This window comes from Liolophura sinensis, chromosome 5, assembly GCF_032854445.1.
Source record: "Liolophura sinensis isolate JHLJ2023 chromosome 5, CUHK_Ljap_v2, whole genome shotgun sequence".
Taxonomy (NCBI): domain Eukaryota; kingdom Metazoa; phylum Mollusca; class Polyplacophora; order Chitonida; family Chitonidae; genus Liolophura; species Liolophura sinensis.
In genome coordinates this window covers 10,881,923-10,897,124 of record NC_088299.1, presented here as the reverse complement: position 1 = coordinate 10,897,124, position 15,202 = coordinate 10,881,923, and the positions used below count along the sequence as shown (strand labels likewise).

The window sequence follows — 15,202 nt, the reverse complement described above, 5'->3', positions numbered from 1 at the left end:
GGTCCACACGGCTAAGCTGGGTTCTTACAGCTAAGCTGGATTTGTACAGTTAAGCCAGCAGCTAAGCTGGGCTCATACAGCTAAGCTAGGTTCACACAGCTATGCTGGGTTCATACAGCTAAGCTGGATTTGTACAGTGAAGCCAGGAGCTAAGCTGGGCTCATAAGCTGGATTTGTACGGTTAAGCCAGCCGTTTTCCTACAGCTACGCTGGATTCATAGAGTTTACCCATCAATATTGAAAAGCAGGTTCATGACACCCCATAAAATAGACATACCTGAATCAGTGTCTTCCACAGTCATGGCATCACAGAAGCTGGGTTCATACAGTTAAACTCTGTTCCTACAGCTAATCTGGCCTCATAAAGCTTATCTTGTCAATACTGGGAGACAGGTAGATACCATCACAGAACACTTACGTACCTGAATCAGCGTCTTCCTCAGTGACGGCATCACATAAGCTGGGTTCATACAGCTTAGGCGGCCAATAATACAAATAGCGAGTTCCCGTATTTCAAACACCTCATCGTTGAGGGCAACAAATAGAGCACTAAGGTTCTCAGCCTGGGCCAGGTGAGGGTCAAAGCGTTCGTCTAACGAGGCCAGGACACAGTAACGAATGTCAGAGTCTGTCAAAAGAGAGTGAAAATACGTTCAACAATTTACCCTATTACAAGGAATATTTCTCACAGTTAATTTCACAGAGTGAGTGTTTATTCCTTAAGCACAATAATTACATGTATTTAACTGCAACAATATTACATCGTGTTACTTTTCCAACAAGTTATCTTTCGTAGGTACAGATATTTGCTGCACAAAGAGACCTACCATGAAAATACATTTATATGAATGTCTTGCAGCTAACACAGACTGCAGCTATTAGAAACTCTGCGCACCTTTAATGATTGGTGCAGTCAGGTTAAAAACGCTACAAAACTCATGGTTTGCATCTGATAATTTCACGAGAGTCAGGATATCACTTCTGCACAAAAGTCGTTTTATCTTGCATTTTTGGATTTTCTTATACCCTCTCGATATTCTTATAAAAGAAGAAATGAGCTAAAACCTGAGTCTGTGATTCCCACGACCAACAGCTTGTTGAGGACCTCAGCCACTGTGTTCATGGCTGCCACACTCTGTCCAGGCTGGGAGGACAATAACTGAGCAAATGAAGAAGCAAAAAGGTGAAATGGTTTCGACAAACTTCCAAGCCATTTAGGACATCAGATAAGCAAAAACTGGAATTAATTTTAAAACATCTTTCAGTGGCCCCTGAAAAAAAACATTTTTCTGTCCCCAGTAAGCAAGTATGAAAACTATTTCTACGAAAAACTTGTGATAGTATAGATACAGAAGGCCAAAAATTTAAATTTCAGGTCACACAAATGTCACTGTCAAGAATCACTTTTGCACGATACCCTATAAATTCCTCATCCTTTTTGCACATGAGCAATTTTCAGTGTAGTTATGCCCTTTTTCATCTGATTTTGGAAACAAAACTACAATGGTTGATTTCAGGGCTTGACAAAAAGTATAATTTTCTCAGTCTACTTAGACGAACGCCCTCAGAACAGGCATAAATAAACACCTTGCAAACATGCAAACAGGTTCAAAAATTACAGTAGCTGTACACTTAATTTGTCATACATGAGTAATAATTTAAACTTGTGAACCACCAAGTGAATTCGAACTTACATTCAGTAAAGGGGTCAAGAGTCGTGCACAGGTCTTCACTGCCTCAGTGCGGATGCCCTTGTTCTCGCTGGACAAATAAGTTTCCGCACAATGACGAACAAACTGGGTTAAGGAATGGCCTAAAATTAAATTAAAATTTTTAAATTTGTTTCTTTGCTATCCAACTTAAGAATATTTCACATATGCTACATTGATGGGTGAAAGAAACCGACGTGTCAGTAAAATTACAAAATGTGAAATTCCTCCCATGAATGGCCAATGACGTACACTTTCAATTCTGAGTTTTATTGGATGCAACTGCAAGGAAATACACAGAGGTCTTATTTTTGTAAATACATTGTCACAGGAGGTTAAATCACAGCTTTCAGAACAGAAACGAATATGGAACAACTTGTGCTGACAAACTCGTTTTGATGTCATTATTCATGATGAATGTAAACAGACAATCTGCCGATGTCATTTTTCCTCTTACATTTTACAAAGCTCCATCACTATGTCTGGCTTTTCAGCGACCATTTTTATAGTTTAATAACTGGTTTTTCCATTGTAAGGGAAACCATCAGATAAACACACAAATATATCAGACCAAGAGATAAGCGTAGGAAAGAATCCCTTTTTTATCATACCCATTTATTTACATGATGTAGTGCCATCTGTCCAAGTATACAAAAGTGCTGTGTATACATATACTACAGATTAATTTTTTAAGAAGTGAACGTAAAATAAAAACTGCAACAATTCCTAAAATGTTTTATTTGTTCAAAATAACCAAACATAACTATTAAACAGAAGGTACCAATCACACTTTGGTGTCAAACATTTCTCATTTTTTAAAGTTTATAAAAAGATCCTAAACTTTAAGCGGCCAATAACTGTATTCAGGGCAATTTTAGAACCTTTTATGCAACAAATAGTGGGCGTATTTCCTGACTTACCTTCAAAGTCGAAACTGCCTAGTGTTCTTAGAGCCAGGGTAATGCTGGTGACATCCTGAGGTTCAGCTAGGTTAGACACAGAACTTGACATGGGGATTGGTGATGTGGGACTCTTTGGGGCCCCGGGGTGCCTCAGGGGTCGTCCCATCAGCACTATAGACAGCATCCTCAGCAGGCCATCCTGGATGTCTGTCTTGAGCTGAGGGATCTGTGTTGCTAGGTCACGGAGGGCAGCTGTCAACGCCGGGCTTCACAACAAACAGAAATTATCGTATTTATTGGATTCTTCATTAAAACTATACTCATGACATGCCAAACAGAAAGAAATTTCAAGTAATAATAATATGTTTACTTATTTCATGATATCTAAGTCAATTTATAATGAATTTTTCCCTTCCCTTTGGTCTCACACGCACAGAAGATCAGGAATACAGCGAAATTCATCAATCTTTAGGCTTACCTCAACCCTACGGCCATCATTGGTTCTAGAAGCTCCTTGATGTCACGTGACATGCTCAGCCCGACAGCCCGGGCTAACATACTGATACACGTAAAAACTGCTGGGTCCACCACAAAGTGTTTGTGCTTCCTGTAAGGTAAGAAAAAAATATATGTATACTTATCACCTGTATGACCAATCTTGTCACGTCTACACCTTATCAGTTTTATATCTTGTCAGACTGTGGACACTCACAACTACCATGAAGAATATGCACTCACACAGTTTATCCTTTCAGACAAGGTAACTCACTGATGTGAAACGGTGGTGTGCTGGTGTATTTATTTGATTGGTGTTTTATGCAGCACTCAAGAATATTTCACTTATACGACGGCAGCCAGCATTATAATGGGAGTAAACCCAGCAGAGCCTGGGGGAAACCCACAACCATCCGCAGGTTGCTATGCAATATTTTAAGCAGTCATCAAATACACTATTCTTGTGCCATATGCTTGAAAGAGACCTGGCATTAATCCTGAAAGACCACTGAAATTTCCTGATAGGTTTCATCAACTGCCAATGTATGGATCCAACACATCCGACCTCCGACCTACCCTTCTTATGACAAGGTTACTTTTCATTCCATTCGCAGTGACATCACAAAAGGGTTGAACATTTGCAACTGAAGTCTGGGACAACCGGTTGACCTATCTGCAACAATACTGCTTATGACTGGTCAACGGCATGTTCTTAAATGACAGTTTGGAAAGGTCTATTCAAAAGCTATGATTTTAAGCACACTATCATGTCCGACAACCCCCCCACCAACACCCTACCCCCCCTCCACTTACTTGAGTGGGAGATCTTTAGGTGGCAGGGATGTCTTGATGACTTCCATAATGCGAGGCAGGAAGCTTGAGATTTCCTCCTGTACGGACACGGCCAGCAGCCCCACCGCTTGGAATGCCTGTGTCTTCTCTTTGCTGTTCTTAAGGATTATCAGCAGGAAGTTCATCGTATCTATCAGATACCTAGAATAACATAGATGAGTGAAATGGTTAACATATATAAAAGACAAGCATTCTTGAAGGCTTCCTTTCCTTTCTCAATACATGCTTCATATCGATTTGATAAGATTTGGATAATAGCTACACGTGATGTCCACAACAGAGCAAAAATTACGTAATAAACACAATTTTTTTGAAAATCAACAAACAAAGCTCGAACTTGGTCTGTAACTTATAGAAAGCCATTTACCAAGTTTCAATTCAGAACAACTAACATTTCAACATTGGACAGTTCTTGTCCAAGGTTTGTATACCTTATAGATTACAAATTTTCAGGCTTTACCAACCCAAACATCACTTTTACCAGGCTACTTGGACTAAATATTCCATTATCAAATGCTTAAATTACAACGTTGGCTATATGGGGGACATTAAGTATCAATAGCTTCATTAACATTTTTCCATTTCATTGCACTTAATGTACATGTATGTTGTGATTTAATTCAATCGAAACATTTCAAAAAGTGCCTGCTATGCAACTTTTATAATAATTCACAGCACGATGATAGGTAAATTGTACAAGGAAACCTTATATTATATAAAATATATTAAAATATTATTGCTTAAAATGCAATTACTTGACAGCTTTATCAATCTACTTGATCCATCTCACTGGCCTGTGTATAATATATGTCATAATAGTACTAATGTATATACAGTACTGACTTTCTTGAGAAGAGAGGTGGGTTGAAGGCTGCCAGGCGCGGGATGACCATGAGCAGTGTTTGCTGGACAAACAGGCTGCGACTTCCTCTGTGACGGAGCACCATACCACACACCTGAAGAGAATAGCGACATACCATTGTCAGTCTCCAAGAAAAAGCATACTTACTAAAATTTGAATACAAACCAGAATTGCCACAATAAGTTCAGAGACATAACTTTTTGCAAGCTGCCTTCTCTGATATAAATGTTTATTTATTTCATTGTTGTTTTAATGCAGGAGGTCAGTTTTACCAACTGTTCCTTGCTGACAAGATGCTGATTAACTTTTGGTGGATGACAAGTGGTCTTCAGCAGAATGTCAGACTGTACAAACGGCCACACAAGCACTGCCAACCCTCTTATTGTCACCAAGGCCCCTCAAGCACTGAGAGTGGGGGGCAGATATACAGGTACAAGTACATGTAACCTTTCAGGTACATAATAATCTCTTCATCAATAATCTTGCACAACATAACAGTAATTTCATCAATAATGATGTCTCATTGTACTTACCTTTTCAAAATGTGAGCTCATCAACTCCTTACAAGTTCTGCTCTCAAAGAATGTGGCTTTCGACTGCAGAGGTCGAGCTGAAAGGCCGAAGTTTGACAGGGGAGATAACTTGTTCTGTAGTTGTTGAAGAGCTGAAACATTTCCCTGCACCTTCTTGCCTTGCAGCTCCTAAAACATAAATCATGCAATAATTGGAAAGGTTAGCAATAACTAAAAAAAAAATGCCTGGCAAATGGAATTTTAACCTTGTTGCCCGGCAACATCAATTATACAATCATTTATTTATTTATTTGATTGGTGTTTTAGGCCGCGCTCAAGAATATTTCACTTACACAACTGCGCCCAGCATTATGGCAGGTGGAAACTGGGGGAACCCACGACCATCGGCAGGTTGCTGGCAAACCTTCCCACATACGGCTGGAGAGGAAGCCAGCATGAGCTGGACTTGAACTCACAGCGACCGCATTAGTGAGAGGCTCCCAGGTCATTACCCTGTGCTGGCTTACCCACTGAGCCACGGAGGCCCTTATACAATCATTTAAAAGGGACAGCAATAATTTAGGGAGAAGGACTGACAGAGTTGAACTCATAGAAAGTTAAAATGAAAAGACAATGGATCCAATGTACTAAATCGACCAATAATTATCACGTATTAGCTCAAACCAAATATACAGGGCACAGTGATGAGGCAATCAGTTACCGAGGTCAGTGGAATTTGGCCTGATCAGTAGTGGTAAACAAGTACTCCCTGGACTGATCTGTGATTTTTCAACAATTAATCTGTTATCAGACACCATCATCCAAAAATTCATGTATGGCTTCTACAATATGCTATACAAGTATATTTAGATGAAAATTAAACAGAAACTGTTATTAAACTTTGGCCAGCTAATAAAAGGACCAGCCAAAATCGACGAAGGGCAGTAGATCTCAACGACATTCCACAAGTTGCTGGCAGACCTTCCCAATATGATATGACATCTGTCCTTGTCAAAACTTTATTAATTCTTTAAAGAAAGTAAAGCTCACAAAATTGCATGCTATAAAACACTTTTAAACTACATGTAGATTACAATAGCTTTTTGCCACATTATGGCTGAAATATTGCTCATGTGGAAGAAAGACATGCATTTCTATAAGCACATTTCTGTAACTGTTCATTTTTAAAACGGAAATTTATGCGATTCCCTGAAATTTGCATAATATAAATAATAACTGTGTATACAAGAATCATTTTTCAGAAATACTCATTATCAAAATGTCCATCAAAATAGGTACGTCTACACGTAAAGTAACTGATGCCATACCTTATAAGTTTTCCTGTGTTGATTCTGTTGAGCTGTTATTTCTTCCATCTCAATTCTTAATCTCTGCCAAAAAAAACGAAGTTAATATTACACACCAATAATCCAAGGAATGTAAAGAGTTTAATTAAAAATTCAAGATCGCTTGACACCAAGCAAAAGATAAAAGTACCTAGAAACACACAAAATAAAAACACAAGATACATAAAAAGAACAAAATACAAACAAAAAAATATTTCATAGCTCCTGAACCATTCAGGACTTGATTAAATATTTGGACATCAATAAAAGCTAATCTATCAAGTCATTTACTATAGGACAGTTACACACTTCAGTAACAGACACTTGAGTATCATTGTAATTACTGCACCACCACTAATCGCACACTTGCCTGTCTCCCTGAGCTGACAGACTTACCTCCCCTTCCACGTTACTACATCGCAGTAACTCATTGATGATAAGCAGGGATCCATGTGCCCAGTCATCACGACTCAACCTCTTCTCTCTCCCCTGGGGCTCATCAAATATCTTCTTGGCTTCCTCATAGCATTGCTGAAATAGACAAATTGAAAACGTCATGCACAATATTCACAGCTCTTACTCTCAATCTTTAGTACATGAAGGGAAGGTGAATGGTAGTGGAATGCTAAAAGTCAGTTTCGGGTATACTAGCGGTGAGCTTATGACATCAGAAGAACCCAGCTCGAACTCTAGACATCCTCAGCATATGAAGGCTAGATGAAAGGTAGTGGGATGCTAGACGTTGGCTACAGGTGTACTAGAGGTGAGCTAGTGGCATTAGGTTAGGCATGAAGGCTAGATGAATGGTAGTGGGATGCTAGAAGCCAGCTATGAGTGGGCTGGTGGCGAGCTTATGACATTAGCAGGACACCAGCTCTAACTCTAGACATCCTCGGCATATGAAGGCTAGATGAATGGTAGTGGAATGCTAGAAGCCAGCTATGGGTGTACTAGTGGTGAGCTTGTGGCATTAGGTAACATATCCACAAATCACAGCTCTAACCCCACGCCCTCAACATCTGCAGGCTAGTCTAACGACAGTGGAATACCTGAAGCCTGCTACAAATGTACAAAGGATACTCAAAGCAACGCCACTTGTTTTCAATATGTCTTACCTTGTACCACTGAGATCGCTGCGTTGCCTTGGTTTCTCGCTGTGATGTCACCGCCAATGCAGCCCGTAAAGCAGCAACAGCTCCTTCTCTAACAATAGGCTGGTAGGGGAGACAAATTATGCATAGAATATCAAAAATTTACACTATCACTGTCAGAAAAGTTCACACAACATTTCAGAACAACAACAATATATCTTATCATTACACATGTCAGCAAATCAAGTTTCAAAGCCTTGACTGAAAAGACTCCAGATACATGTATTACAGATTCCCTTATCAAATCATGACAAAAATTACACATACATGTACCTAGTATCAATGCCTATTTAACGCATTTTGCTTTAATGATGTCATATCCGGTTCATTTAGCATCACCATCTGTACAGACACTTTTGCAGATTTTGTATCAGTTCCATTCATAACAAGGGATATATATTGTAAATATGATTTTAAATCATGATGTCAGTTCTGTTCTGTAAGGCATCATCCTTATAATATAAGAAAATTAAGTCTACTTCTCTCGTAACTTGATTAGCTCTGTGGTACGTTAGAAGCAGCAATCAACACTACTGAAGAGTGAAATTGCAATGGTTTACCTTCGGGTCTCTCACAGCACTAAAGATGCAATCAAAGAACTGCTGGACTTGTTGGAAGAAAAAAGTAGGTGTACTGACAGCCAGCTCCTTCAGGACTAAAACCTGCAACAGAATCGGTACAGAATAGAATGATGTGTTTGCTTTTTAACTCATATAGGGTATGGAAATATATGGTGTCGGTAACCGCCAAGCCCAATATGCGGGTTTCTGACACCATATATTCCTGTATATTTTCTGAGATACTGGTTGAGTTAGCCGATTTCAGAGCTTCACAAAAAGTTTAACTTTGTGCACAGAACAATGACCTACTATCTACTTGAATAAACATCTTACACATATGTGACATGGCTGAAGAATTACAACATATGGAATCCGTTCCTTTGCTGTCAATGTCACAAAGTGGCTGATTTCTTTATGGTCACAAAATTCAACCAAAAGCCAATAAGATCGAAAAAGATTTTAATAAACATCTGTACATCTGGACATTGATTAATGTGAGAAACTATATCATTTATCAATTCCTTGGTTATAGAATGTTGTATAATTTACCTAATATTATGTAAATACATTTCAACACTCTCTTGACTTAATTGCATGCACCTCAAATGAATTACAGGAAAGCTGGAAGTGTACTTGAAAAGTATGAGTGTACAATATTTTTCCATGCAGCCTTCCATATTTCAAAGGAAGCCAGATCTAGAGAATTTGCTACATGTATGAGCAGGAATGTCTTTTTGACTCAACAAATCTGAGCCCCTGGGATATGCATTCAAGAAAGAAATGAAACATCACTTCAAGTCAATGTGAGAGCCACATTAAGGCAACTTATACGTCCTTTATTCCACGACTCACTGCTGCATGTCTGCGTCCTTCATGACGGTCCCCTGTCAGCCACTCCAGAGCTCTCTTCACCTCAAACTCCACGTACTCAGCCACGTAGGTGCCGGATGTTAGAGCTAAGAGCCCCACTGCCTGTGCAGCCATTTCCATCACCCCGACATCATTGGATGGCAGTAGGTTACGTAAGTAATTAGCAAATCGGCTGATACGTGTGGTGGTGTTACCGATGTCAACACCTATCAGACTCACTGAAATACATACACATGGTTACCAGTGAACATTTACACGTGTCAGAAACCTAATTCCTATGAATGAATGAAACCATTATATAAAGACGGTGACTTTATCAGATTGTGGTAGACATGCTAGAAAACAAACCATCTCAAAGACACTTTATGCATGTTGTACTCAACAGCCTCATAAGTACCGAAAACCTATGATTTGATTTGACTGGTGTTTTACACCGTACTCAAGAATATTTCACTTATACGACGGCAGCCAGCATTATGCTCGGAAGAAATCAGGTAGAGCCCGGGGGAAACCCACGAACATCAGCAGGTTGCTGGCAAACCTTCCCACATACAGCTGGAGAGGAAGCCAGCATAAGCTGAACGAACTCACAGCGACCGCATTGGTGAGAGGCTCCAGGGCCATTCGCACGCTAACCAACTGAGCCACAGAGGCACCCCAGAGGATTATGAACATCAGTGTTGTTATACTGGTCAAACTATCAACATATTGCACAAACTTACCTATTGCCAGTATTCCACCTTTTCGTTCATTTATATCAGAACTAGAAACCATTTCAAAAATGTGGTGGTTGAAATCATCCATGAAGGACGTGTGTTCATCCAAGGGCATTTCTCGCAGCTCTGTGCTGACAAAGTGGTGCAGGTCATTGGCCGTTTTGAAGCGGACCTCTTCACTTCGATGCTTGAGGCCTGCGATGAAATGCGCCATGGCTATTGCTGTAGACATCTTGGCTGATTGGTTCTCTTATACCCGATGGTGCAGCACAGAGAATTCAGCTAATCATCGCTGTAGGAAAAGTAAGGTAACAAAAATGTGAGGTGAACACTTCCATTTCAACAGAGAAAGTGACACTGAATCAAAGTGTCATTTATGCACGTTAGGCCTTTGTTTCATTTATTTACATTTTTGTTTTACGGGCTGAAAGAATCTTTTTCAGTGTCTATTTTATGGGAAATGTGGACATATTCATTTGACCGGAAAGCCTTGAAAAACAGGAAAATCGTAAACAACATGAAGACACAACAAAATAAAAAAAAGATTTTCAATTTCATTTTTATTCCATTCTTGGAATTTTTTAGTGTCTGCTTAACACATTACCTTAGAAACAAAGTGAAGTAGAGCATATTCAGGCAATACACTTCAAAACAGGTAAGTTAATCATATCATATTTATGACGCTGCCTCACTGGAATGTCATGCCAAAGAAATCAAACGATATGACTTCTCAACCCACCACAGTGTACTGTCACTAGCCTAACCAGAGCTTGGCTTGCTCAAGTACACTAAGCACCAAACAAGGCGCTCTGCATGCCTCTGCCCATGAGGATACTCAACCTTCTCAGCCATCACAGAACAGTATTAAAGAGTGTCGTTAAAAATGTAATTCTTGATTTGAAATGATACCTGTTTATCCTGAATAAACATTATGGGGATTTGATATATTTATTTGATTGGTGTTTTTTTCACTTATATGACGGCGGCCAGCAAACCGAGCAGACCCTGAGGGAAAACCATGACCATCCGCAGGCAGGTTGCTGAAAGACCTCCCCACATACTGTCAGAGAGGAGGCCAGCATGAGCTGCTTTTGAACTCACAGTGACCCGCATCACATCTGGGAGAGGCTCCCAGGTCATTGTGCTGCGTTGACACGCTAACCATCTTGGCCATGCAGGCCCCTTGGGGATTTGAGACGTTGAGGTTACTGACACGATGTAGAATGACGACAATTCATTGAAAAATCAGCTTCTCACAATGAACATATGAGTAATGAGTCATACCAACAAATACATCAACCTTATCTTTATTATAGCTGTCACATTTTGTTTTTACGTCAGCCATTCGGGACCGCAGACATCCAGGTATTTACTGTTTAACTTGTGTCAACACAATTAACTTCTGTAGACACAGCAGTGAAAACATTGCCTAAATAATGCTGAATTTAACACAACACTCTTCTAAAAGCGACTTTGTTGACGGTCATAATTTACATATGCTAAGCTGTTCTACTGTCTATACTATAAGTTTTGGATATTGTCAGTCGTAGTTCTCAGAACATCGTCCAATGTTTTTCATTTCCTTGTATACCTTCCCATGTTATCTTTCACTTCATCGTCGGCTTACCACTGCCTCTTACTAGTGAAGTGCACGGATGTGTGCGGTCTCAAATATTGCCCATATCTTTATGATTCTGTGACTATGATAGCTGTAATTTATGGTCCTGTGAATGCTGATACTTGTCCTTGACACACTTTTAAGATGTCCAGGGTAAAAAGCAGATTCCCCAATGAAATGATGTCATATCAATTACCTCGTGACAAAAGAATCCCCGACCAAAACAGCAAGCTTAACTTTACAACTCCGCTTCAGGTAGTTGCGATTCAGTGTCCAGTCATATTTTAATAATTATGACGGTTCAGCCTATGAGTACAATGTAGACGTAATTTCAAAACAAATTAGTGACACCCATAATGGCAAACTGGTTGGGTGGGCGTGGCATAAATGTCATCCCTTCTGTAATCAACATTTGACTACATAACAACAACAACCATAGCAGCATGACAGAGAAGTGACTGACATACTGGCGACTTCGTTCGACAGCATCAGTCAGATGAAATCATTAAACAATGTCTGCATTTTTACTGCAGTGAATTAGTACGTTTACTCACTTCGTTTTGCACCAAAACTCTGACAACAGAGATGTTTTCTTCAGAATTAGGCGCAAATGCTCTGCGGTCTGCGGCACTTTTATTTCACATGGGAGAATTCCGTCAAGGGGGGATAAGCCTCATAACATCGGCCGCCATTACTCGGTCGATGAAGTTGTCATTTTTTGTACAATCTGTTTATCTGTTATTATCATATAACAAATTTCTAGAAGTGGGGGGTTTGAATGGTCTTCTGGAAGTATGTCTGAAAAGGAATTAGAAGAGGTGCAAAACCAGCCTGATGATAATCAGAATGAATCAGAACTTGAAGATTCCAGCGATACAAAGAAGAGAAGGACAACAACACCGATTCCTACGCCGTCAAGTAATGCTGACTTTCTTGCGGTGCCCGCTTCCCCACCCAAGTTCATCAGCTTTCAAGACCTAATGACCGCGACGAAAGGGGTAAGAAACATGACCTTGGCTCATGAAATAGCCGTCGATAATGATTTCAAACTTGAAAAGTACGAACCACAAGCACAGAGTGTGGAAAAACGCGTCCACGATATAATGCACCAAGCTTTTTGGGATTTGCTGCAAGAACAATTGAATGCGGATCCACCAGATTACACGCCAGCTTTGAATCTTTTGGGAGAAGTGAAGGAGAAGCTGTTGTCGTTGTTGTTACCTCAGCATGTACGACTCCGGGCTCAGATTGAGGAGGTGCTGGATATGGAACTTATCAAGCAGAAAATGGAGAAAGATGCTTTTGACATTCATTACTACTCTGGTTACGTAATAGACACCATGGCGAAACTCTGTGCCCCCATCAGGGATGAAAACATTCAGAAATTGCGCACAGTCACCGAAGTTGTTCCACTTTTCAAGGAAATCTTTCAGCTGCTAGAGATGATGGGGATGGACATGGCGAACTACACCATTCAGCAAATGCGTCCGTACATTCAGCAGCAATCGGTGGAGTACGAGCGGAAAAAATTTCAAGATCTTTTGGAAGTTCAAAAACAAAATGGGCGTGATGGATTGCAATTTACCAAGCTTTGGTTAAGTCGGAATTTGAAAAAATTACAGGAAAGCTCTAGTAGTTTGGGGGCTGCAGCTGCGTCTTCTATTACACCAGTGACGGTGTTGAATGAGGCCTACATGGAGCTGCTAAACTGGGATGACAAGGAGACATTTCCGGAGACACTGCTGATGGACCAAAATAGATTCCTGGAACTCAGAGATAAAACGAAGAGACTAACACTGATATCTGCTGTTCTGCTGCTGACTTATCATACTGTGGGCACACCCATTGTAGGCGTACAGGCACTCAAACAGACTCTTCAATCTCGTATAAATGTTCTTCTAGACGGCGTGCAGCCAACGGAGCTCAAGGAAAAGATGGCCCACGTGGCAGAGGAAGTGAACAAAGTGGTCGGCGAGACGCTGCGAGAGCTCGGATTCCAAGACAGGGAGAAATCCAAAGAGGATAATCTCAAGGGCCAAATTGTACAGGTTTTAGATGAAAGCCACACAGTTCATCAAGTCATCAGATCAAGAGTCCATCAGTTTATTTACCAGACCAGTTTTTCCTCTCACTCTGAGCCAAAGAAGATTCCTCAAGGATTGTCCACGGTGCAGAAGGATCTCGTCCAAGTCTGTGGTCAGTTCCTACGACTCATCGCCCACAATCGCTCTGTCTTCTCAATCTGGTACAGCAGCATCATTGAGCATCTTCTTGAGTACAAGTAACACAAGGGCAAAGAAGCTGAACATCCAAGGTTTTATCACAGATTGACTGCTGACTCACATGATGCATATTTTGAACGAACAATTTTATACCAAATTAATTATTGTTACACTCATAATGCTATGCATGACGCTTGAATCTGTCTGTCACTCAGCAAGACTAGTGTGTGTTTGTTATTATTGGATTAGATATTTGTGAATTCTCTTCATACCGTTGTTGTGGGGAGTTAGTTACATTAGTTTAGTTAAATAGTGTAAGCTTGTATTAGACTTCAGTTAGTTAAAATAATAATATTATTATGATGTTGACTAATATTGTGATATTGACTAATATGCACTGTATCATATATTGGTACTTAGATTATTAATAATTTTTTGCCAAGTTTTTGAGCCAAGACAGTATATTACATGTACATTACATGGCATTACTTCACGTTACAGAATTTCAAATATAACCATTAGTGTATATATATATATATATATATATATATATATATATATATATATAATGTTAAGTGGATTGGTTGTTGCATTGGTCAAAAGCTTAACTTTTGTGTTTCTTTTAAAACTTTGTTTAAAAGAGTGCATTCTTAGTTCATAAAATGTTTCTGCCGGTGCTGAAACTTACAGTTTTCTGGTAAGATTAAAATTCCACTTTGCAAAGGTAAGCTCAAAACACGTGTGTATGATAATTAAATGTTCATAGTCAGAGAAAATGAGTAACTGAGCCATGAAGGGATTTTTAGGTCAGATACGGAAGTATGTGGTGCAATGTTTACCGTCATCTTGAATAAATCATACCATCTCGTCTGTACAGCTAACAACCATCATCAATAATTAGCACAAGCTGACTAGGGGCCAGCCCTTGAAAGCCACATTTAACTTCAGCCAAAATATGTGATGTCGAGTAAACCTTTACTTTGGGAGCCTGAGAGGGGAAAAAAATGTAGTCTACATGGGCACTGTCAGGATTTTTAAAACAGTAAGTGTATTCCAGACTACAAGGCAAGGGGCTACCTATAAGCTCAGGGAGCTTAGAGAAGCATTAAAGGATTTATGAAGTGCAATGATTACCATAATTTTGACATGTTTTGATATGTAGGAGTACAAATCAAAGCTTCTTTTATGGTGTAAAAATGGTTTGTAAGATAAGATTTCCCCAGCTCTCAGCAATAAACACGAGAGACCAGCCAGGGTAAATATCGACACAGTCAAATCTGTTAGGGAGAGAACAGTGGAGCAGTACATGTAGATACTGTAATTCCCCTAAAGCTTGGCATGTAAAAATGTACTTTTAGATGCCTATGAAGACGTTAAAATGCTATTT

The 15,202-nt window shown here is 39.7% G+C and overlaps 2 protein-coding genes across 2 annotated transcripts in view; one reads left to right on the top strand and one right to left on the bottom strand.

Annotated features, from left to right (window-relative positions):
• The window catches only part of LOC135465452 (serine/threonine-protein kinase mTOR-like), a 51,156-nt gene extending 38,971 nt beyond the window's left edge, over nt 1-12,185 (bottom strand). The window contains exons 1-15 of the mRNA XM_064742692.1: nt 12,148-12,185; nt 9,982-10,267; nt 9,242-9,477; nt 8,390-8,491; nt 7,794-7,892; nt 7,075-7,209; nt 6,661-6,723; nt 5,354-5,521; nt 4,802-4,914; nt 3,920-4,099; nt 3,090-3,218; nt 2,630-2,877; nt 1,695-1,813; nt 1,066-1,159; nt 423-628 (exon numbers count right to left, since the gene is read on the bottom strand). Of these exons, the coding sequence (XP_064598762.1) occupies nt 423-628; nt 1,066-1,159; nt 1,695-1,813; nt 2,630-2,877; nt 3,090-3,218; nt 3,920-4,099; nt 4,802-4,914; nt 5,354-5,521; nt 6,661-6,723; nt 7,075-7,209; nt 7,794-7,892; nt 8,390-8,491; nt 9,242-9,477; nt 9,982-10,207 (2,118 nt within the window). The 5' untranslated portion in view covers nt 10,208-10,267; nt 12,148-12,185. The remainder of the gene's footprint in view (nt 1-422; nt 629-1,065; nt 1,160-1,694; nt 1,814-2,629; nt 2,878-3,089; nt 3,219-3,919; nt 4,100-4,801; nt 4,915-5,353; nt 5,522-6,660; nt 6,724-7,074; nt 7,210-7,793; nt 7,893-8,389; nt 8,492-9,241; nt 9,478-9,981; nt 10,268-12,147) is intronic.
• Nucleotides 12,186-12,288: 103 nt separating this feature from the next.
• LOC135465748 (T-complex protein 11-like protein 1) lies at nt 12,289-14,317 on the top strand. Its single transcript, XM_064743075.1, has one exon. The coding sequence runs from the start codon at nt 12,388-12,390 to the stop codon at nt 13,876-13,878; it is 1,491 nt and encodes a 496-aa protein (XP_064599145.1). The 5' UTR covers nt 12,289-12,387; the 3' UTR covers nt 13,879-14,317.
• The last annotated feature ends 885 nt before the right edge of the window (nt 14,318-15,202 follow it).